Raw genomic sequence first — 22,584 nt, forward strand, 5'->3', positions numbered from 1 at the left:
TTTCTTGGGGACCACCTCAGTCTGTATCAGTGGGAGACCTAATTATCAGAGTATTTAATTAAGAGTTTCTTTCAGGCACCTTTCAAAAGGCAATTTAACATTTTAAAAAATTCACCTTATTTATATCTCTCTAACTGAAGAGTGAAGACATTTTGACAGTTGTCAAAAAGACCCAAATAGACCAACCATTACAAAAATTATTTTCATTTATTCAAGCCTTTAAAATAAAATATTCATTTAATAGGATACTCACAGAGGCAATAAAATACATAATTTAATCAGCTTTTCAAACTCATTTAAAAACAGAGAGTTTTCATTTGCAAAAGCTCAGCTATTTTTCTTCCCTCTAGCACATTAGGAAAAAAAAAATAACCACTTGCAAGATACCACATCGTATAAGAGAGCCAGATTCTGTTTGACTCACACATCTGGAACAATAGGGAGGAAAAAGCTGCTTGCTGCAGCTGCTGGCATCCAGGCCCCTGACTTTGGGTGTCTTGAAATTATGATATGAATTCACAGTGTGTCTTTAATGAACCTGCCTGTTTTCCATTTGGTGAGGAAGGTGTAGGAGGGACTTGACAGATAGATTGAAAAATCTTCCTTTTGTACTGTTGGAAGCAGTCTTTGACCCTCCCTAATAGGAAGATCAGTACCACCTCTCTACTAGCCTTTAAAAAAATCCTTAGTTCCTTTTAATATATTTGTCTAATGATGAAAAAATATAGAAGCCTTATTCAATTGTAAATGTGAACGTGGTATAAAAAGGCATAAATGTTACAACATTTAAAAGCAGCATCCCTCCCCCTCGGTATTGGAAGAACCAAGTGTAGAGCTGATATTCATGTTCCTGTAATGTTGAGGGGCACCAGCTGGACCTGAACTCGCATCTGCCAAGTGCAAAAGGCCCTTGGAAACCAACACATTTGAAAGGGAATGGATGAGTTAGTGAAAATGTCTGAATAGAAAATGGAACTAGACCACTCTGAACTGAATCAAGGAGGTCCCACATCTTGCTGCGGAATGAGGGAAAGGAGATTAAATTAGCCCCGTAATGCAGACACCCAATGGTCGGCCAGCTGTTTCCCCTTTGCCATGAAACTCCGCTGCCATTGGCCAAATCCTCTTTGCTTCCTCCTGTTAGACCAGCTTACAGAATCCCAGGGACTCACTTGGTGAGGCTCTTCCCATTCCTGGGCCCTGGGCTTGTCCTCTTCTTCCTGAAACACTGTTTAATACTTACTCACTTCCCGCGTGGCTCCCTGACTTCATTCTTACCGCTACTTATTTCTGCACATCTAATTGACTCTTGTCTTGCATTGCAAGCAAGTTTCTGTTATCTGTGCTTTTCCATGTACTTCCCATAATCTCCCATTGAATGGAGTTCACCCACTAGAGCAGTCGAGTTTCTTCCAATACTTCTGTCTTTGTGTCTTCCACCACGTCCCTGCTCTATGTTGCCTACTGTGGGAGCTTCATATGAACCAAATAGCTGTTATAGTAGCCAGGGTCACACAGGCAAGCCTAGAGGAAGTCTCTCTCCAGGGCTTGAAGAGCTGCCAAATTCAAGCCATTTGAAAGAATTCTGTTTTTCCTAAAAAAATCAAGTGGGCATCACTGGACTCCCACAGCAGAGCAATGGTTATACAAAACCCTTGATGAGTTATGGGCTTGATTCTAATTTGGTTATTAAATTCTCAGTGTTTCTTTTGTTGGGTTTAGTCTGAGGTTTGAGGATATTTTGGGGGCATATTCAAAGACAGAATATATATATATGTACATATGTATAAATATTTGTCACATTAAGGATTTGGACCACCAGTCACATGGTACCAAAACCAATACATGAATTCAATTCAAACTTAAATTTTCTCCTTAACGTTTTTTCTGCCAAATGTCCCATCAAAACAAATAATTAAATATTGTTATAGCTGATGCATGTTCTTTAGAATTTTTCTTTTTGGTCCACTGGTGTGTGCTTTTCATCTGGCTGAAATCCTTCATTCGCCTTTTGGAATGATGCCTCAGGGTCTGGTTCACTGCCTTTGCCCTCTGGAAGTTCCTTATTGTTTTTTCTGTAGCATTTCTTGTATGCTACATAGACTAGAAAACAATACACAGCAAGTTAAGCAAATTTCATAATAATAAGCTGCAAACTTACTTTGGACAGTGATTATAATCTATGTCTCAAAAAGCAGTTGGCATTTTCTGTGGGCTGGAGGCTACTTAGAGAGCGCGATCACCATTCTTAGTTCCATGATCGCTCATGGTAAGAGGGGTGACTGCACTTCAGAAGGACCTAGCACACAGTTAAGGGCTATTTGCTCACCTGATTTCTGCAGGCATCAGCCCTGTAGGTGGTACTCACCAATAACAACAACAGCAAACATTTATGCTGTCCCTACTATCTCCCGGTTATGTGCTAGTCCTCAACAATATGCTACAAGCTAAGGGGCATTGTCAGGACCTCGGTCTACTGGTCTGTGTTGGAGGACTTGAGCTGGAATAACTGTCTCTCCCAGCCTTCACTCTCTCTTTCCTACGATGGGGGAGCCTTGGCTGATGGGTGATCAGCCCTCCTTTCTTCCATGAAACTGCCAGTCTCTGGTGGCAGCCATTTCTCAGCATATATTTGAGGTCAGCTCACACCTGGACAGACTGGCCTGCGGTTGATGTGTGTATACGTGTGCTAAACGTACATGTAGGAAGCAGTGGAGAGGGATGGTATTACCAAGCCCATGTGGTCGTCGTTTTGAGCCATATTTTCTAATTAAGCTTTATCAAGTGCTATTTTGTTATCTAAATATCTGATTCTTTTTTCTTCTACTTCTCATCTGGTTCCAAAGTCTACAGGGGAAAAGAAAGTATTATTTATTGGCACCTTCAGTTTCCAATACCTCACACTTAAAATTGGTATAATAATACTGTCTATCTCACAGGGCAATTGTGAGATAAAATGGTAAAGTGCCTAGCACAGCCCTGGGAGAGTAGTAAGTGCTCAGTAAACACTAACTCTTGTGATGATACACAGCTGAGAGAGACAATAGCCTGCTTCCAAGGTCTTAATATGTCAAGGTCAATATCCCCTTGGATGGTCTCTGCCCTTCTAGTATATTAGTTTTGAAGCCACTGAGCTATTGACTCTATTGAATTGAGCTTGTGGTTAATTACAATATCCCAACACTTTTATTATAAACTGTTTTGAGCTGGGAGTCCCTCAATTTATCACCGATTTTATTTAACCAAACTATTTATTTCCCTCCCTTCTTTCCTCCCTTCCTTCTTTCCTTTCCTTGTTCCCCCAAATATTTAGACTTCTAATCCTTACACCAAAATATGTTTCCCGGCATTGCATATCCTTGTTTTCATTCTTGCTGCTAAAACTGTGGGAAAATACAAGACCAACACTATTGCCCACTTTTCCATTACTCCTTCAGCTTATCTACTAAGCCCTTTTGAATTAGTTATTTAACTAGTAAATCTATGTAATTGTCCTATCACCCATCTACTTTCTCTGGTTTGGCTAGTAGACACCACTAGTATTATTTGGGAAAATCCCACAGTGTACCAAACTTGGTACATCTCCATCATACAGGTAAACAAGGTAATTAGACCCTGGAGCCCTCCCTCCTGTGCCAGGGATAAGTCAGTGGAACGTTTCTAATGGGTCCAGAGGGTCCTGTACTGGAAAGGAAAACTCTGCTTTGAGAATGACATTCAAGATGATAGCCCGGAGAATGATGAACTCCTATGGGCCAGTTGAACATCTGTTGGAGCTAAGTGAAAAACCAAACCTCAACCTATACAAAACTGTACCTCTGGTCATTGTATCACTTAAGAGTCACATTATTTTTTCATTCACTTTCACTATACAATCCTCATTAAAATGCCACTAAGCTTAAAGAGGAAGTTTCTTTATTAAACCACCCCCCCAAAAAAAATCCCCAGAATTTGAAAATAAAGGTCAAATATGACCAGTCCTTAGAAAACAAAATATAAAGAAAAGTTTCAAGTACGTGAAAGCCAGCAGGTGGCAAGGGCTAATGGATCAAAGCTATATGCTACATTAGAGTGAAATTAGAAATCAAGTTGGCTATTCTTAGTACTTGAAATAAAGAACATGTTTGCTTCAACTATTTCAATTGTATGGTTATTATAAAAAGAAAAATATATATATACACACATATATGCACATACATACATGTCTTCCGATACAACTTAGCCTGATAAATATCCCTTGTATACTAATTTTCTGATAAATATCCTACATATATACTAAGAATATCAAGATGATGATTTGAGAAAAATGACCAGTTCAGGGTTCCTGGAAGCAGGTAGGAAGGCACACTATAAAATGGTCCTAACAGGTTAATATGCTCCTTAATTACTGAGAAAAAGAAAGTCAGTGGAGAGAATCAACCTCCATTACTTTTCACTTAAAAATACCCTTTACTGGAACGTTTTGGTAAGATTATAATTTTTTTCATCAGCAGTTGGGAAGTCGTGATAATATTATGGGTGGCTTTTCCTACCTGTTGATTTCACTGCCAGAAAAAGGGAATTAAAAAATGCCATACTAGCAACTCCAGGATTTCTCAAAGAAGCACATCACAATGAAATGTGGTCAGTGTTCCTTACGTGCTAAGAGTATTGCTGCCATGATGATCTGGAAGATGCTGTAGATGAGCGGGAAGGTGAATACGAGGTTGAGCTCCTCGGGAGTGAAGGAGAGCTGGACGATGGTGGAGCACAGCTGCGTGTTCTGCATCCCTGTTTCCAAAGCAACTGTTCGGCACCTGAAAGAAATGTTCCGAGAACCTATGTTTTCATTGGTTTGTTTGGGGTGTAGTTGTTTTGCTTTGTTATTGTATAACATTAAAAGCAGATATGAACATAGAAAACTTAACGCTTACCAAAGGGGATAGCGGGGGGCGGGGAGGGATAAATTAGGAGTTTGGGATTAATAGATACATACTACTGTATATAAAATAGGTAAACAGCAAGGGGACCTACTGTCTAGAACAGGGAGCTGTATTCAATATCTCGTAATAACCTATAAAGGAAAAGAATCGGAAAAATAATATACATATATGTATAACGATCACTTTGCTGTACACTTGAATCTAACACAACATTGTCAATTAAGCCTCAATTAAAAAAAATATTTACTCCGGAAAAAAAGCAGATATGAGAACAAGTACATATGTATGTGTGTATACATATATCTGTTTTTAATGTATGTATTTATTCACTATATAGTTTTATTTATATTAAACAAATATGTAACTTATTAACATATTATTAGATAATACATTATCATATAAATAAATATTTTATCACTTTTTCTCTACATATACATAGATAAAATCTTGCTCTAGTCACCCTATGATCGTTATGATAATGAGAAAATGGACATAAACCTGTACAAAAGTTAAAAAGCTTTATGTAAACAAAAGCCGCTGTTATTATTTTCTCCTTTCAAATTAAAAAAATTGGGGATTATAATATTTTCTTGTCCAGAGGAACAAGGAACACCAATTAGCTTATTTTGCCCTCTGAGCAGTGGAAGTATCTGTGTCATCTATTTCTATATGTGCATATATACACAGAGATTATTTATATTATATTTAATATATGGATAACATTTATTAATAAGCAATATATCCTTATTAAATATAATATTGATTAAATTTATATATTTATTTGTAAAATAAAATTACATGTTGAATAAATATATACACATTGAAAGCAGATATATATATGTATATGTGTGTGTATATAAATAATATATATATATATAAAAATTAAAAAATATATCTGAAAGGAGCAGGCTCATTTATATTAATGTTCCATAAATGGCAGAGGGGGTTCATGTCACTCCTTTCAATTACGTCCTTGGTAACAGTGCAGAGCACAGAGCAGAGGCTGAGAAAACACTCAAGGTAGAGTATGTGTTATAGTTGTTTTACTGTTAAATTGGTTTTGTTCTTCTGGTTAAATCTTGATCAAAAATCTGCAAGGTGGGCATTACTGGCCCCATTCTACAGATGAGAAAATCAAAGGAAGAGTAAGTGCCTGGTGTGAGGTTCCACCGTGGGTGAGTGGTGGGTCAGCCTGACTCACATCACACCCTTTCCACTGTCCAGTACCTCCCGCCTTGTCCTTGACCTCATACACGTACCAGCTCCGACACCTGCTTTTCTCTCTGACTATTGATTCCGATGCTCTAGTCAGAGAGGAAAGCCCATACACGCTAAAACAAGTTCTAATATCCAGCACTATGTGGATGATGAGTGCATCCTGTTTCTGGCCTGAGGAACCCTTGTGGATCACAAGGCCAACCTGGGTAATTTGGTTGAAGTCACTTTGTTTGGAGAATAAGGACGTGTGACAATGGAAGAGCCCAACTTGCACCGTAGGGGGAATGGTCCAGGAGGATTTGAACAAAAAAAGAGGCAGTCAGTGTTTTCTTTCTGGGGGACTTGCATAATAATTTAGGGATGAATGAGTCTATACAGAGTGATGTATTCAGAAATAGGGTAATGTTATTACAGGTGAGAAACTTTGAATCTGCATCAGTACGTACAGCTGTTGTAGGTTGAATTGTATTTTCCCAAATGCATATGCTGAAGTCCTAACCCTCAGTACCTCAGATTGTGACCTCATTTGGAAATAGGGTCACTAAAGATACAATTAGTTAAGACAAGGTGATTCAGATGCACCCTAATTCAATATGACTGGTGTCCTTATAAAAAGGGGAAATTTGGACACAGAGACATGCACAGAAGGAAGGCAATGTGGAGAGAAATAGCTAGAAGATGGTCATCTACCAGCCAAGGAGAGAGGCCTGGAACAGATCCCCCTTATCCCTCAGAAAGGGCCAATCCTGCTGACATTGATTTTGGACATCTAGCCTCCGGAACTGGGAGACACATTTCTGTTGTTTAAGCCACTGTTTGTGGTGCTTTGTTACAGCAGCCCCAGCAAACAAATACAGCAGCTATTACAGAAGAAAATCCCTAGTCTGATTTACCAAAACACCATACCTGTGCCAGGACTGACCAGCTATTCTGGCCAGAAAAAACCCTAGGGAGTAACCGGCCAAGGGAAATATGGTTCCTATCACCCAGAGTTTGGGCTCGATGATCCAGGCACTCTGGTACAGAACTCCTCCAACCACAGCTATGAGCACAATCAGCAGGGCGCCTGCGATGGACCCGACCTGGAAGAAAGACACGAGCAGATGCAACAATCGTGAGTCAAGGCAAATCCAAGTGTTCTTGTCAGAGAAGAAGCCTAAGCATCTCTTTCTCTCTGGGAAAGTGAGAATAAGTGATCTTTCTGTGTAACCCTTGCCCAACGGCTGTGGTAGACCCACCAGAAACGCTGGTGCTTGTCCCACGGTTTAATTTTTAAGAAGATTAACAGGACCAATTGAGTGTCCGTACTCAGCGTGAAGAAGATGTTCTAGTTGCAAATTATCCTGGTCAGAGAGGAAGAAAACCCACTCCAATAAGAACTAGAAGAGCCGGCTTCCAGATTCAACTCCTCCCGCCTGCCTTCCTCAGGTCAATCACGAAACCTCTCTGAGTCTTAGATTTTTCATCTGTAATTGAGGATGAAATCTTACCTGAGTCACCTTTTATGATTGTTATGATAATGAGAAAATGGAGATAAAATTCTATAAAAGTTAAAAAGGTGGGCTTCCCTGGTGGTGCAGTGGTTGAGAATCTGCCTGCCAATGTAAGGGACACGGGTTTGAGCCCTGGCCTGGGAAGATCCCACATGCCGCGGAGCAGCTGGGCCCGTGAGCCACAATTACTGAGCCTGTGCGTCTGGAGCCTGTGCTCCGCAACAAGAGAGGCCACGATAGTGAGAGGCCTGCGCACCACGATGAAGAGTGGCCCCCGCTCACTGCAGCTAGAGAAAGCCCTCGCACAGAAACGAAGACCCAACACAGCCATAAATAAATAAATAAATTTAGAAAGTCATGGGCAAACAAAACACTGTTATTGCTTTCTCCTTTTCACATTAAAAAAAAATTTGGGATGTTAACATTTTTTTTTTCTGGTCCAGAGAAACAAAGAACACCAAGTGGCTTATTTTGCCCCCCTGAGAAGTGGAATCTATCCATGTCTATCTTTGTCTATATCATCTATATTGTCTATCTCCATCAGGTGGCTAGAATATAGTTGGTAAAAGGGAATGAATTGTTACTAATTATGTATATCATCATTTATATACATAGTTATATATTATTATTTTTATGTATATATAAATGTGTATATAAAATCTACCAATTGCCAGGCACAGAACTGGCCATATAGATACAGGGATAAGAAAGATACGATTTCTTTTCTAAGACAGCTGTCTTGATATATTTTATAATACAAACCCACATAACAGAGATAAAAGCAAAGTGCTGTTGGTGTACAGAGTAGAATAAAACCAAGAGGTGAAGTTTGAATTGGGAATCTCAAAGGGTGGATAGAAACTTGCCCTGTGGTTGGGACAGGGAAGGGCATTCTAGAAGAGTGGGCTGCATGTCTAATAACTTTAAGACCCTCTAGGAGGGGCTTTATAATACAGTGAGAAAAACCAGTTCAGTAGATGGAGAGATCCATCACTGCAGTGCACACTCTGGGGCACTTGACCATGCTGCCTGTGGCATGGGACACTTACCTTAAGTATGATCTTGGCTTTTTGGGGCCATCTGTGATTAACAAACATTCCAATGGAAACAGGAACAACAAGAGTCACCAAAGATATACCTAAAGGTGACAGAGGGCAATTTGATCAACAGAATACAGCACAGGAAAGAGGAAAACAAGAGTAAACAGCCCCCAAAAAAGTTTAGGATGTAGATCAGGCTCCCTTCTTGAATACACTAAATAAGTTAAAGAACAACCCACCCCCCAAACTCTACTTCTTTACCTACTCCAGTAAATAATTCAATATTACTGGTGGAAAATTGATAATATTGATGATATAAATCCTTTCCCTAAATCCTGGATTAATTTTTTTTAGAGTTCTTTATACTGCCAATCAATATCTTTTGGTTTCAATTTGTCAGAATCTTGGCTTATGTAGCCTTGGGATCTTTATATCCTAGGAAAAATACCTTTTCAAAGTATGTGTATGTGTGTGTGTGTGTGTGTGTGTGTATGTGTGTATATTCTTGGGGTGTACAAAGATGATATTTAACATCTGTCTGTTACTTCACGGTAGTAGACATAAAAGAAAAAATTTCAAAATTCTCCAGGCATTCTGTGGCTAATGACTTCTGGTTAAGACTGACTTGGGTGATTCAAATCTGCAGCAGAGAAGTGAAAGAATAGGTTGAAAAAGCATGCTTTAAATTTTCCATGAGATAATATATTTGTCGACCTCTCAAGTAATTAAAATTCTTTGCAGGAATGTGCCCACCCAGCCAGATAAAAGAGTCATACTTCAGTTTCTCTGTGTTAAATTTACCGCTGTTCTTGTGACATGTGGTTTGTTTCTCCATGTTATTTAACACTCATTTGTCCGATGGCTGCTTTTATATAATATGGCGCCAAACAACTTCTAACTTCTCACAGGCTGTTTCTTTTTCAAACATCCTTTTAAAGTAGTAGGAGAAAGTGGAATTGAATAATGAGATTCTGAGAGCGGTTGTTGTTTGGTATTGGAGTAGATTGAACTAGGACTGGGAAATGGATTCTAGATTCCAGGGCTGTAAATATCAACTTAAAATGAATATAATAGTGATGAAAACATAATGTCTTTGTAGTCTTCTGTCCCTCCTGGTGATATGAGGGTCTGCAATTACTTTTTCCCAGAAATTACTCAATGGGTTTAAGTAATAGCTAAGGGTACCAAGAGCAGGAAAAGAAAAAAAAAAAAAATTAGGGATGAAAGAGTAAAGGAGAAAATGGTGGAATAAAGGAAATGAAAAAGGTCACTGATGGAGGTACTGGTCAGAGCCCCCAGAAAAATCCCCTTTGGGTATCCTTACATCCTGCTACTTTGGGAGGAGACTTCCTCCTCTGGGTGCCCAGACTATTCCCTAAATGGATGTTTGTAGGCCTTAAAGGAAAGCCGTCTTGATACAAATTGGTTGTACTGCAGTCACTTAAATCTGGGTGCCAATACTGTGATTGGAATGTGAGTGTGGTTAGGTTTTGGTAATGTATTTGCCATGTGTTGGATCTGTGCAAAGGCAGCCCAGCCCATGTTCGGCCCCTCTTTGCTGAGTCTTAATCTCTTGGGGGCAGCCCAAGGCTACCAGATAAACACACAAGCAGGACCAGTGGCCAAAGATAATGGCAGAATTGCATTTCCCCTCTTGACCAGACGAGACCGGATAAAGATTTTCCGGGACTCGAAGTTGGCTGGAAAAGACACTCTTCGCCCTTCATCCCACTCGGAGTGTGTGACTCCCACCTGGAATTCTTTACTCCCCAGAGGCCTAGAGATTTGTGTTTCTTATTCCCCATGTGCCTGAGCTCTCTGTGGCAAATGCCTGTCCATTGAGACAAGAGAGCATCGCTTACAGTTGCACTGTTCGAACCATAGCTTGGTCTTTAATCAAGTTTACACGGCAGGTACAAGAGGGAAGAAAGGGACAAAGAAAAAAGAAGAAAAGCGAGTGGGAAACAGAGTCACGGGGTAGAACTTGGAGTCAGACAGACTCGGAGCCGAACCTTATTCGCAAACTGTGAGAACCATGTGAATCATTTAAGCCTCCCAGCCTCAGTTTCATCGTTTGTGAAGTGGGTAGAATTATGTCTAATGCATGGTGCTGTTGTGAGAATCAGATGGGGAAGTGGATACACAGGTTGTGGTCCTAGACATGCAAGGGATGGAAGAGGTGGCACGGGAACTTTCTGCAGTGTTTGCAGTGGTACCAGCTGCGCAAGCTGCCTCCCTCCTCCATCCAGATGTCACCATCTGAAGGGGCTCAGGGGGTGTTTATTGAATCATCAGAACGTGGTGAGCACCGTACGGAAACTGGGCCCAATAGGCCGGCCAATGGAGCAGAGTGGAGAGCAGGCCGAGGGTTATTTCCAGCTCCCTGGTCATCTTGGACAAATTAAACACATACCCCGAGCCTTACTTAATTGCCTCATTGAAAAAGTATCGAAAACATCTTGTGAATTAATCAGGTTGTGTGTTTTCTACATTAAAGGGTAGCAAGAAGGTTAGGTTGGAAAAAGAACAAGGACAAAATGGTGAATAAGCAGAGTTAATACTTTTGTTTTTTCAAACTCTCATTTTTAAACTTTTTATCTTTTCCTCTTCATTTCTCTCCCCTTCTGTTTTCTTTTTTCTTTTCTTTTTGCCCTTTATGCCTTGTAGGATGACTTTTTCCTCCTTTCAGGTACTAATGACTCACTTTCTCTTCCTTTCAAAATGTATTCACATTGAAGAAGGTGCTATCAGTCATTCACACTGTAGTTAGAATTTCCCAATATTGCCATGGGGCATTTTCCAGGAGGGAATGACTATCAAGAGGAGAATATTTTAAGGCTTAAATTTTTTTTCTTAAACAACAAATAATATAGAATTAAAAGTCCTCATTCAACAGACACATTCTGTGAGAGGCCTACAGTACACACCACTCAAGCAAACTGCACTCTTTACCTTGAAGGAAGGTGTCCTCCCAGGGAGCAGACTGAAAGTTGAGCAGTGTAAGGCACAGGCAGGTGGCTGTACAGGGTCACCCTAAAGACTGCTTGCAGGAGATGACATCTGATAGGAAGGAGTTCCCTGGGGCCAGTAGAAGGACCACGTGAGGAGAAACCCCATACTGAACAAGGTGTGCCAAAAAGGACCACTTTTTTGTATGTGTGGGGAGGATGTCTAATGGCCATGGTAGGAATAGAGTAGAGTCTGTCTGAAAATATTGCAATACAGATTGTCCCCCATGAGTGTTCCCAAGTTTGTTCTAACTCAGTTGTGTAGACCCGAATCATGTTTTTATCACAGAAACGATTTTTCTTAGAAATGGAAGGCATCCAGTCCAGCTTCCCATGTCAACAGGAATCCTGTTTACAAACATCTTTCTGAGGCACCGTTCAGTCTTTGCTCACATGTTCCCTTCCACAGGACCCCTGCACCTCCTTGAGGCAGCCCATCAGGGAGACACTGGTCTGCAAGGTCAGCTGGAAAAAGACTATTTAGCATGTCAAGTAGCTGGCAGTTGGTACTGAGGTACTAGTTCACTTACATCTCATCTTTGATGACCATGGTTCTAGCGGATGCCTGGTTTGGGTAGACCAGGAACTATCTTGTCCTGCCCTTGACCCCATGTTCCACCAATGACTTAATCTCCCACCAATATTTGTTCTCCCAGAAACAGGAAATAAAGCCCTTTGGGGCTGGGGGTGACCATCTGGGAGCTGAGTGCAGACAGAGTTATAAGTTGCACATTTGACTCCCAGGGCCTGGTACACAAGCTGAGCCAGTAGATCAACTTCTGAATCACGACGTGGTTCCCAGTGGAGGGTTATAAATAGTGTGTTTCTCATGGAACTCACTATTTATATGTGGAGGGTTCTCATGGCCATTGCTTACCGGGTGCCCTATTTTGAAATCATAGATAGAATGCTTTTTGTATTCGTTCCGTACGAGTGTTCCGGAGCACCCTGGACCCGTTGCGCCCTGGGATAAGGGCAGGACAGAGCCTCCTGTGCATCGGCAGCTCCAGCCTCCTCAGGCCCACACGGCTGTGCACGGGGGTCCGTTCCGTCAGCCCCTCCCTGGTGATTTCAATGGAGGACAAAACCAGTTCTCCCACAGCGTCAAGCTTTGGAATTCAGCTTCGGCCAATCCTCATTCAAATGCAGGCGAGACTTGTCCTGAAATCCTCACTGGGCACCAACTACTGCTGGTGCAAGAAGTAAGGTCTAGCTGGGTCTGAGCCTGGCCTGAGGATCTACCCAGGGACAAGCAGAGGCGAGGAGGGCCGGGTTAAGCCGTCTGGTGGAGGAATGACTTACCTATTTTATCGTAGGGAATTAAGATTATCCCAGAGTCGACCCACATTTTGGTGTAGATTAAGAGGCACAGCGGCATCATCCCCAGGGCGAGCAGCGTGGAGCACGTGGTCATGCTGATGCTGAAAGGAAACGGGCAGCGTGATACAGCCACCTGCGTTCTCTACGGGAGAGGTGGTTTCATTTTTCAGGGCGCGATTAGAAAGTCCTGCCAAAGACCCTCCGCCAGCAGCACCATCCGGTCAGGCGGACAGAAATACACACGTACCCTGGTCTGTGCAGGGCCACACCTGGGGCAAGATGGTGAGATCTGTATTTCGTGTCTTTCTACTTGGTCTTGTGCCACCCCTCCCTCTCCATGGGTTCTCAAGGATCAGAGAAGATATTTCGTGACTGTTTCAACTCATTGTTAAACAAGGTACAAGGTGCTTGGACATGCCACCCTTCGAACCTCCAATCAGAGAACAGCAAACACAATTATACACGCCAAGATATCAGGGGCTTTGCTGTGTCTGCTCGGGATGAGACGGGCCTCCGTGGCCCCTGGAGGAGAACGCACATCCAAGGGAGGAAGCCTCAGTGTCTTTCCTTAAAGCAGACAAATTATTCCCCTAATGCCCGAAGCTTGAGAGAAGGAGAGGATGCTGACTTCAAAAACCAAGGAAAACGTGCAAGCAGGCAGGGTGGGCCTGGGTTCTAGCTCTGCTAAGAAATGTAGCAAATGGTGTTCAGCAGCACCAGGGTCTGGTAGTGTTCCTTCTGAAACATCAGTGTTTGAGTGAGGGGACATGGTTGAATAAGTGGACTTTGGCTTTGGAGGTGGAGGGTATGGAATGATGCTATTTTCAGCACTACTGCAATGGATGGAGGAGAGGTTTTGGGGAGTGGGTCTTTTGGTCCCTGAAAAGTGCCCTGTGTACGGGGGCATATTCTCTTCCTGGGAAACAGAGCCCTTAAACGGCTGGGCCAGACACGGGCTGGCTTGGAAGCAGGCGTGGCCACGTTTATGACTATGGGTAATTTACTTGACTTCCCTTTGCCAGTTTCCTTATCTGTGAAATGAAGAAATGTGAAATGAAGATCATAATCATCACCACCTCATAGGCTGTGAGGACTAAGGGACCCAATGAGTCCAGTACTTAGAATAATGCAAGGCGCTCATTAAAAGCCAGTTAACTCTAACCCTAACCCTAACCCTATCCAGCCATTGCGTCTGTGTGTGTGTGTGTTGTGTTTCAGCATAATACAGAATCAGGAAACTAGAGAGATTTTTCTGAAAGGCCCTTTCTTTAATAGCCGTAGCACTGAGACTATCAGAGTAGTAATTTCTTAAAGGAATTATATGTGGACTTCAGGGAAATATTAAGTTATTTACAACACCTGCTTCCCCTCCGGAAAAACAACCCAAAACCACAAACCACCCTACACATTGCTAAGGAAAACAGCTGGAGGTGAGGAAGTTCGTTCCATTGCATCTAACTAAGCAGTTTTGGCAAAATCAAGGATGGGGCAGTGTTTATCAGGGGGCTTACCTTGCATAATAATCATTTTCTTAAAAACCAGAATGAAGTCGCTTAAGACATGTTTAAAGGATTTAGAAAAAAATACTTGTCTTAGTACAGCTAAAATTATGTAACAATAACCAGTGCTGGGGGTGTATGTAAAGCATTTCCAAGAAGTTCGATCTGTTATGGTGACAGGTTAACTTAATTTAGATATGCAATAGGACGCTAAAGGCAGAGTTCCACACCAGAATAATAAGTTAATTTGTTACAAATAGTGCTTTGTCCTACTTATATGTAAGATCCTGGAGTTTGATTTTCCCCTCTCTCTCTTCCTTTGCCATTCTCCTTTTCATCTTTTATTTAAAGAAATAAATTAGGATGGATCTAAAGTTATCCCCATGATAAAATTACTTTTATTCCAATGCATCCAATATGCTTTCCAGAGTGGAGATGATGGGATGGGGGTGGAGAAGGAGCAGTGTTCATTACCTGGATCACAACGGAGAGAAGGCTGACCATCTTTGGTTTTAAACCATGAGAACAACTTTTAGAAGGACGTCTGTTTCTCCCCTTGTTTTTCTTTCAGATTTCCTTCTGAAAGCTTCAATTCTGACTCATTGCTAAGACAGTGTATGAAGTTGTGTCCTGGTTTGAGTTTGGCAAGAATGGTTTCTGAAAGGCCATGAGGAGGGACAAAACAGGAGTTGGAGAAGGGAACGGTTTACATTTAGTGGCCGCCTTGACCATGAGGTGCTGCAGAGGGGCAAGAGAGCAGATGGCCAGAACCCCTCAAAACGAGATGAAGACCAACTCAGATAAACGATTTTAAGGAACCATGTAGGAGAATAAATTAGCAAGGAAAGAATCATTTTACATAAAACATTTGAAGTTCTACAAAGAGCAAAGATGTCAACAATGGAAATACTATACCCTGCATTTATATTGGAATAAGAGAAAACATCAGAAAAAAATCTCCTGGTTTAAATTCTTGCCTTAGTCCTATTCATTGCCAGGGAGAATTTTTTTTCCTTCTTTTTTCTTTTTGGAATTAAAAGAAAGCAATACATGAGAATTCAGTGAATGCTGAGGAATTTGGTGAAGTCAGCGATAAGGAATGCAAAGATTATAATCATATTAGAAATGAAACACCAAGTTTGAAAGATCAAAAGAAGTGTATACAGGTGGGGCTAGAAGGTGGAGACATGATGATTGATAGAAATAGTGTTGAACAGAGGTTAAGAGTCTGGATAGGGATAAGTGAATAGGTCTGGATTCCGATTCTGACTCTCACATGTACTGACTATGACCTCTGTCAAGGATAGGAGACTTAATTTTATCATCTATTAAATGCAGAAAATAATAGTACTAACCTCAGAGGATTAGTTTGAGGATTAAAATACACCTGGAGTACTTATACTGTGAGTGGTTCCTAACAGTTTACAGCTAACTAAATGTTAGATAGTAAATACAAAGAAATGCTGCAGAGCAAAACAAAGCTTGGTTCCTCTGAGGGAAAATAAAGGGGAATTCAAATAGTGTTGGATTAATTCTTAGATTAGAGAGGAGCTGGACATTTGCGTCATTGAAATGGGAAGAACTGCTTTGAATTTGTGATAAGCCAGAGGGTCAGGGATTTCGAACAACTAAAATAACAGTGAGCACAAAGTTGGAAGATGAAAAATATAACAACATTTGGCAAAAGAACAAAGGTTGTCGTAGGAAAATTTAGAAACTCTTAAATCTAGAAAATAATCAAAGGGAGGGAAGACGGTGCATAGCAGTGAAGGAATTAGGGGAAACTGAAGAAAGGATGCATAGGCAGGAATTCCCCAAAGAAGAAGTCAGAGAAAGGAAAATGGATTCCACATATAAGCGATATCATATGATATTAGTCTCTCAGTGTCTGACTTACTTCACTCAGTACGACAGTCTTTAGAAAGGATTCAAATGAATTTATTTACAAAAAAGAGTAGAGTCATGGATGTAGAAAACAAACTTAGGGTTACCAGGGGTTAAGGGATTGGGGAGGGATAAATTGGGAGATTGGGCTTGACATACCCACACGAGTATATATAAAATAGATAACTAATAGGGACTTACTGTATAGTACAGGGAACTCCACTCAATACTCTGTAATGGTCTGTATGGAAAAAGAATCCAAAAAAAAAAAAAAGTGGATATATGTATATGTATAACTGATTCACTTTGCTGTACACCTTAAACTAACAACACAACATTGTAAATCAGCTATACTCCAACAAAAATTTAAAAAAATAAAAAAGGAAAATAGGAAGGAAAATCCTTGTGTGGTGTGACTGAGGCCATTGCTAAAGAAAGGAAAGATTAAAAAATGGGGAGTCTTTGGGTATACAGCAGACACAAAGGGGTGGAAGTCTCTGTGTTTGTTCCCTAAACTGTGGGCCACCAGCAAATTCACCTGAGAACACCACCTTCATTTCTCCCTGAGACATTTTGTTCATAATGCACCCACAGCAGAGCTAGAAGAGGTGAAAATACTTGTTCACTGATCAGATTCCTAGAACAACTTTCTAGGCTGGAGTGGTCTGGGAAGGAGCTGAAATATTACTTGCTGTATTACAATGAGCAAGGATTCCATTAGCAAGGTCTGTTTTTTTTGCTATTTGTGTGTGTGTGTGTGTGTGTGTTTGTGTTTAAGTCACCAGAGACTGCAGAATGCAATGGTTTCCCAGGTTTTGGAAGAGATGACAGCGTGAAGGGGAGATGATTTGGTTTCTCCCAGGAACCACATCCAGGAAGTTAAAGCCAGATGGAGTTGTTTTGCCAGCGTTATGTGGTATCTGCTCAACTAGTGCAGATACCTGTTGGTATAAACAGTCATATCTTAGCTGCCATTGAGAGAGTTCAAGTGGAAATGGAGAAGGTAAAGTTCCAAGAGGACAGAATCGGAAATATAAAGGGTAGATAGAATTGTATCTACATAAATGATCATGAGACTTTAATTATCCACTGCTCATTCCAGAAGAATAAAAAGTGTTGGAAAACTGTTTCCCAATAGCTGAGGTGTTACTTTCTTAATTTGCTCTGAAGGAATATTTCAACAGTTTTTCCTCTAACATATGCAAGGAATAATGTCATCATCTTCCTAGTGGCATAGTTTAACCTCCTTTCAGTGATCATGGGTTATCATTATTACTTGTTCCACTGAAATACGGTGATGTCTTCTGGGTGATATGCTTACAGAGCTGTTTGTCCCTAAAATAGTGATGCAGAGCTGCTGTGCTTTCTGACTTATCTTCTTTGCTTTGGAGGCATTTTGATCTTTTCATTTGCAGTCAGGCTTTTGGGGCCACTGGCTGCTGTGGGACATAGGCCTGCCCCTTCTAACAACTTGCTCCACCCCACTTCTTGTTTTTCATCCTCTGTGCTGGGAAAAAGTTTTAGAGCTTTACAATTGGGAGAGTGAGTGGGTCCTGTGTGAGGAACGTCTATGAGATGAAGTATGATTTACTTTGGGTGTGCAGAGTCTTTCATTGGGTCTTGTTTGAGTTCCGGATAGGTGAAGTTGCTAGAGATGCTAGAGATCCAGTGATGACTGCACTGGATGTGTGCTGGTGTTGTTCACAAGACAAGGGAGATCTGTGGAGTGCACACTTTCTAGAATGAAAATTAACAATTCTCAACGCCACGTGTCCCATTAGAGGACTTGCTGAAGGATTCATCTATACTGATTCAGCTGGGGGTTTTCCACCGAGGTTTCAAATTCTAATTCTGGTTCTTATTTCTTAATATTTTTATTTCTTACAGGAATTGTTATGCCAGGGAGATAAGATTACATAATCATCTCCTGTTTCCAGAGAAATAAGATTTCCTTAAAACCACAGGAAAGTGTAACTTAGAGTTTTTAGGTTAGGGTTTTACAGTTTCAGCCCCCAGAAGGGAATCTGCCCCAGTAGCTGCCCAACTCAGCACCACACACACTTTTCTGTCTTACAGAATGACGACACGTGTGGCATTTCGTGGAGGTACAAGACTCTTGCTTTGTTAAAAAGTTACAAATATTATGTAAAAGCTGTTTGGTGGCAAAGTCCTGTATTCAACTCAGTTCACTCCCCTCAACTTGTCTGTAGAATTCTCACCTCTGTGCCTTCTTCCAGGTCACACTAAGTTGAAATCTAACAAGGCCTTATCGCTATACGGTGGTTCACAGATTAACTAAACCTGAAGAGCACCTGCCATCCTTTGCTCCTCACAGGACTTTCCTTAGAAAAAAAATCTATTGCAAGGAAGAGATGGTATTTCCTTACGTGAAAGAGATGTCACATGAAGGTATATCATTTGTATGGCTTTTCTAAAGCTTCTGGAGAAATAGGCACCAGCCGGGCTCAGTTGGCAGGCTTCCAGTTGCCCACTAGGCACTGGATCAACCTGGAATCCAGTCTGACATTTTGCTCTGGTTACATTTCTACACATGAGCTTCTTGCTTCTGAGTGTTATAACGTGATGCACAGAGCCCATTGCCTACTGTACAGTATTTAATAAGCACTCGTTACACTGACTCCTGGCTGGTTTGCAGAAATGCATACCTTTCACAGGAAATGAGGAATGGTGAGGGAAGGAAAAAGACATTTGTCTATTCAACTTGCAGCATTAAAATTCTTGGTGTCCTCACATTACTGCTTCGTCTTATTCCTATTCGTTTTTTTTCTTTTTCCGGTGCTAGTTCAGACTGGCACAGGATGAATTGGGCAAACATTGCAATTTAGATTACTCTGTGGGAAGCAGAGAAACCATTTTCTGTTTATTTTATAGGAAGGTAAGCATAATTTTTTAAAAACTGTTGTAGTGGTTTTCTTTTTTCTTTTCTTTTTTGTTTAATGCCAGTAGAAGTGAAGCAAATGTACAAAATCTTTCTTACACCTTATACCAAGAAAAAGCTTGTCCAAAAAACTGGCTGTGCTTGGTCATTGTCTCATCCTAGGTTCTAACTTTTAATGAACAATTTAGTTTCACGATTGCATTCAAAGCTCCTCATTACCACAAAGAAAGTGGTTTTTTTTTTCTGATACCAACAAGGAAAACTTTCTCAGCTGCAGCTTGTGGCTTGGAAAGGATTTCTTTTTTGGAAAACTTTGACTCTTTTCCCCAAAGAGAAACAGCAATTATACAACTCCTTGTTAACTGAGTTAGATTTTAAAACACAGACACAAAATAGAACCCCTAAATTCGCAGAGCTCAGCAGCTGCGTAGGAAGGCGAGTCAAGGCATTTCGTCTCCTGTTTCAATTCTTAGTTGGACCCTAGATCAATGGCAGATCAGACGGACATTCACAACCCCATAGGCTTCTGAGAAGATTAATTCAATGTGATTGCGGTACTGGGAGGTTTGGATATCTTACCTCAGGTCCATGTCGCCATCAGCCCAATAGGCCAAGATGTTGGAGGTGGTTCCTCCCGGACAGCAGCCCATGATGAGCACCACTACGGCTTGGATGGGGAGGATGTCAAAAGTCACGGAGAGGACGAATCCTGTGAGGGGCATGATTCCAAACTGACAGAGGAAGCCAACACATATGCCCCACGGCTGCTTTATGTGCCCTAGGAATTTCTTGATTTCCACATTGCATCCCATGGAGAACATCACCAGCGACAATAGGATGGTTAAGACCGTGCTCAGGACCACACTTAGAGTGGTGTTGAAATCGCTCTCTGGCACCACACAGGACGCGCCATCGCAAACTGTTGCATTGGCCAAACAGACCGCTGAATTATTCATTGCTGGCTTTTCTGCTCAAATGCTCACAGAGGTCCACAGACGCGCTCGTCCTGTACTGTCTACTCCAACTGCGTCAAACTTTTAAACCCTTTTTAAACATATGTCACCTGGTGTCTCCTTCAAAAGCCACCTCAGAGAGGCAATAAAAAACAATAAATGCTAGTATGTCAGTTTCGAGAGGTAACCTTACAACACAGCACAAATTATGAATCATAAAAGTCCTGCCAAATTATTGGTCCAGACAGAGAATTCTAATTAATCATTTATTGACATGATAATGAACTCTGCCATATAAAAAAAGCTGTGTTAATGTTTAATGCTGGGAAGCTTTGTTCAATAATCTCAGTTAAATGACGCTTAAAATCAACTCAGACTATTACAGAACATTGTAGGGGTTAAGCCGCAGGAAAGCATCTCCTTGCAATGGGGGCGATTGGGTCCTGAGAAGTCCAGTGCCTTGTGACAAATCAAATTGCCGATTAGTATCAGACTCTGAGCTGGAACCCAGACCATCAATTTCCTCCCTTACTAGTTTTCCTACTGTATTATTCTGTCTGTGTGTGTTGGTCTATAGTGTGCATAAAGAATATTTACGCTTGAGAAACTTGTAGGGTCTTGATGCAAACCTATGGGAGAGTAACATGCAGGAGGGTAGGATGTTTTCTGTTCTGTCTGGTGGGAAGGTGGCCAGGAAAGCCCCTGTCAGTTACTTACACACACAATTATGTATGTGTTGCCATGGTAACAAAGTGCTTCATAGCAAGAGACAATACAATTATTTGGAGGGACGAACCTCAGAGGATTAGGTCAAAGTGATGGGAGCTCTTTGTGCTTGATGTCAGGAATGGAAATTAGAAATTTTTTGGGGGGGTGGAAATCTGAGGTTCCAAGGGAGGTTGATTTCTGTGCATGTCAAATGGTCAAACTTATTATGAGCAGAAAGCTGTCCTCAGCATATAGGGAAGATAAAAAAAGAAGTAGAGGAGAGATTCTTCCTATTTTTAGGAGTTTATAATCCAATTTTTGGGTCAGGATGCAGCATAAGAATAAAATTGAATATTTGGATCATGATTCACAATTTATAGGACAAATTCTAATTTATTATTCAATTTAATCACCTTAAATAGCGTTAGCATCCCCATTTCACAGATGAGGACTTGAGAGTCTAGGAAATGAAGTGCTTTATTCAAGGTTACCCAGCAGATAACTGGAAATACTGAAACTCAGTTTGGCTTGGAGGCGACTGAGAGAAATACCTTAGAAATGAGCTTCTCCAAACTCAGCGTGCTCACAGCTCCCGGGTGGGTCTTGTGAAAATGCAGATTCTGAATCTGGAAGTCTGGGGTGGGCCTCAGGCGTCCGCATTTCTGACAAGCTCACGGTTCACGGTGACGGTGCTGACCTGGGGACCACACTGGTCTCAGGACACTCACATCAGGGTGACCCTAACTGCACCCGAGCTGGTCAAAACTGAATTTACTGGTCACTTACTTACTGAAGAACTTACTGAAAACAGTGTTTACAGAGCAACTTGATGCGCGAAATTAAACTTTTTCATAACTTGAATGAACATGAGCTATGGGCAGCAGGGGGGCCACCAAGCAAAGGAGCCAACTGAGCCCAAAGCCTCAGCCCCTGGGGTCCCTGACGATGGCCGCTTCATCTTGGATTGAGCTGCTGAGAGAACCTTGAGCCCCGTCCTCAAAGGGTGACGGTGACTCACGCTCACTGCTGGCGCAGTCCCCTGTCCCAGGAGCGCTCTTCATCAGCTGCCTTCCCCGCATGGGTGGGCTGCCATCAGCTCTGCCTGTCTGCTTGCCAGGTCCTGGGGATCCTCTGGCTCTCCCATCACCCTTCCCACTCCCACAGCTAAATGATTAGCTAGCTCATTCCCATCAGGGCTCCCTTCCCACTGCTAGGCGTGGAATGACTTGGCCCTGCCCTGCTGGCTGGCTCCAAGCATCTCCTGATCTCTGACCCACTTCTCGGCTCACGTGCCAGCCAGCCAAGGGCGCATGAGCTGAACGCGCCCCCTGCCGCTGCACCTTGGCACCTGCTGTGCTGGCTCTTCTCCAGCCAAGCTGGGGGGCGGTGAGGGGCAGCCTGGTACAGAGCTGCAGAATCGTGCACTTGACACATACATACCCAGGGTCCGTCAGCTTTCCAAGCAGCTGCCCTTCTCTGACCTCCAGCATCACCCGAGAGTCCGAAAGCTAGCCCAGGACCTGCCCGCAAACAGCCTCTTTTACTTCACTGGGTCTGGTCTGGAAAGGGAAATTGGGGTCCTGTCGGGTGGCGTGAAGGCTTAGGATTTTTCCCGGGAGGGGCTTCATGTTCTGGCCGTG

The 22,584-nt window shown here is 41.8% G+C and overlaps 1 protein-coding gene across 1 annotated transcript; it reads right to left on the minus strand.

Annotated features, from left to right (window-relative positions):
• Positions 1-247: 247 nt before the first annotated feature.
• On the minus strand, positions 248-20,333 carry SLC10A2 (solute carrier family 10 member 2). The gene is made up of 6 exons (XM_059902705.1): positions 19,863-20,333; positions 12,984-13,102; positions 8,683-8,771; positions 7,047-7,222; positions 4,639-4,796; positions 248-2,103 (listed from the first exon to the last, which is right to left on the minus strand). The coding sequence occupies exons 1-6, from the start codon at positions 20,237-20,239 to the stop codon at positions 1,946-1,948; spliced, it is 1,077 nt and encodes a 358-aa protein (XP_059758688.1). The 5' UTR covers positions 20,240-20,333; the 3' UTR covers positions 248-1,945.
• Positions 20,334-22,584: the final 2,251 nt, after the last annotated feature.

Source organism: Balaenoptera ricei, chromosome 18, assembly GCF_028023285.1.
Source record: "Balaenoptera ricei isolate mBalRic1 chromosome 18, mBalRic1.hap2, whole genome shotgun sequence".
Taxonomy (NCBI): Eukaryota; Metazoa; Chordata; class Mammalia; order Artiodactyla; family Balaenopteridae; genus Balaenoptera; species Balaenoptera ricei.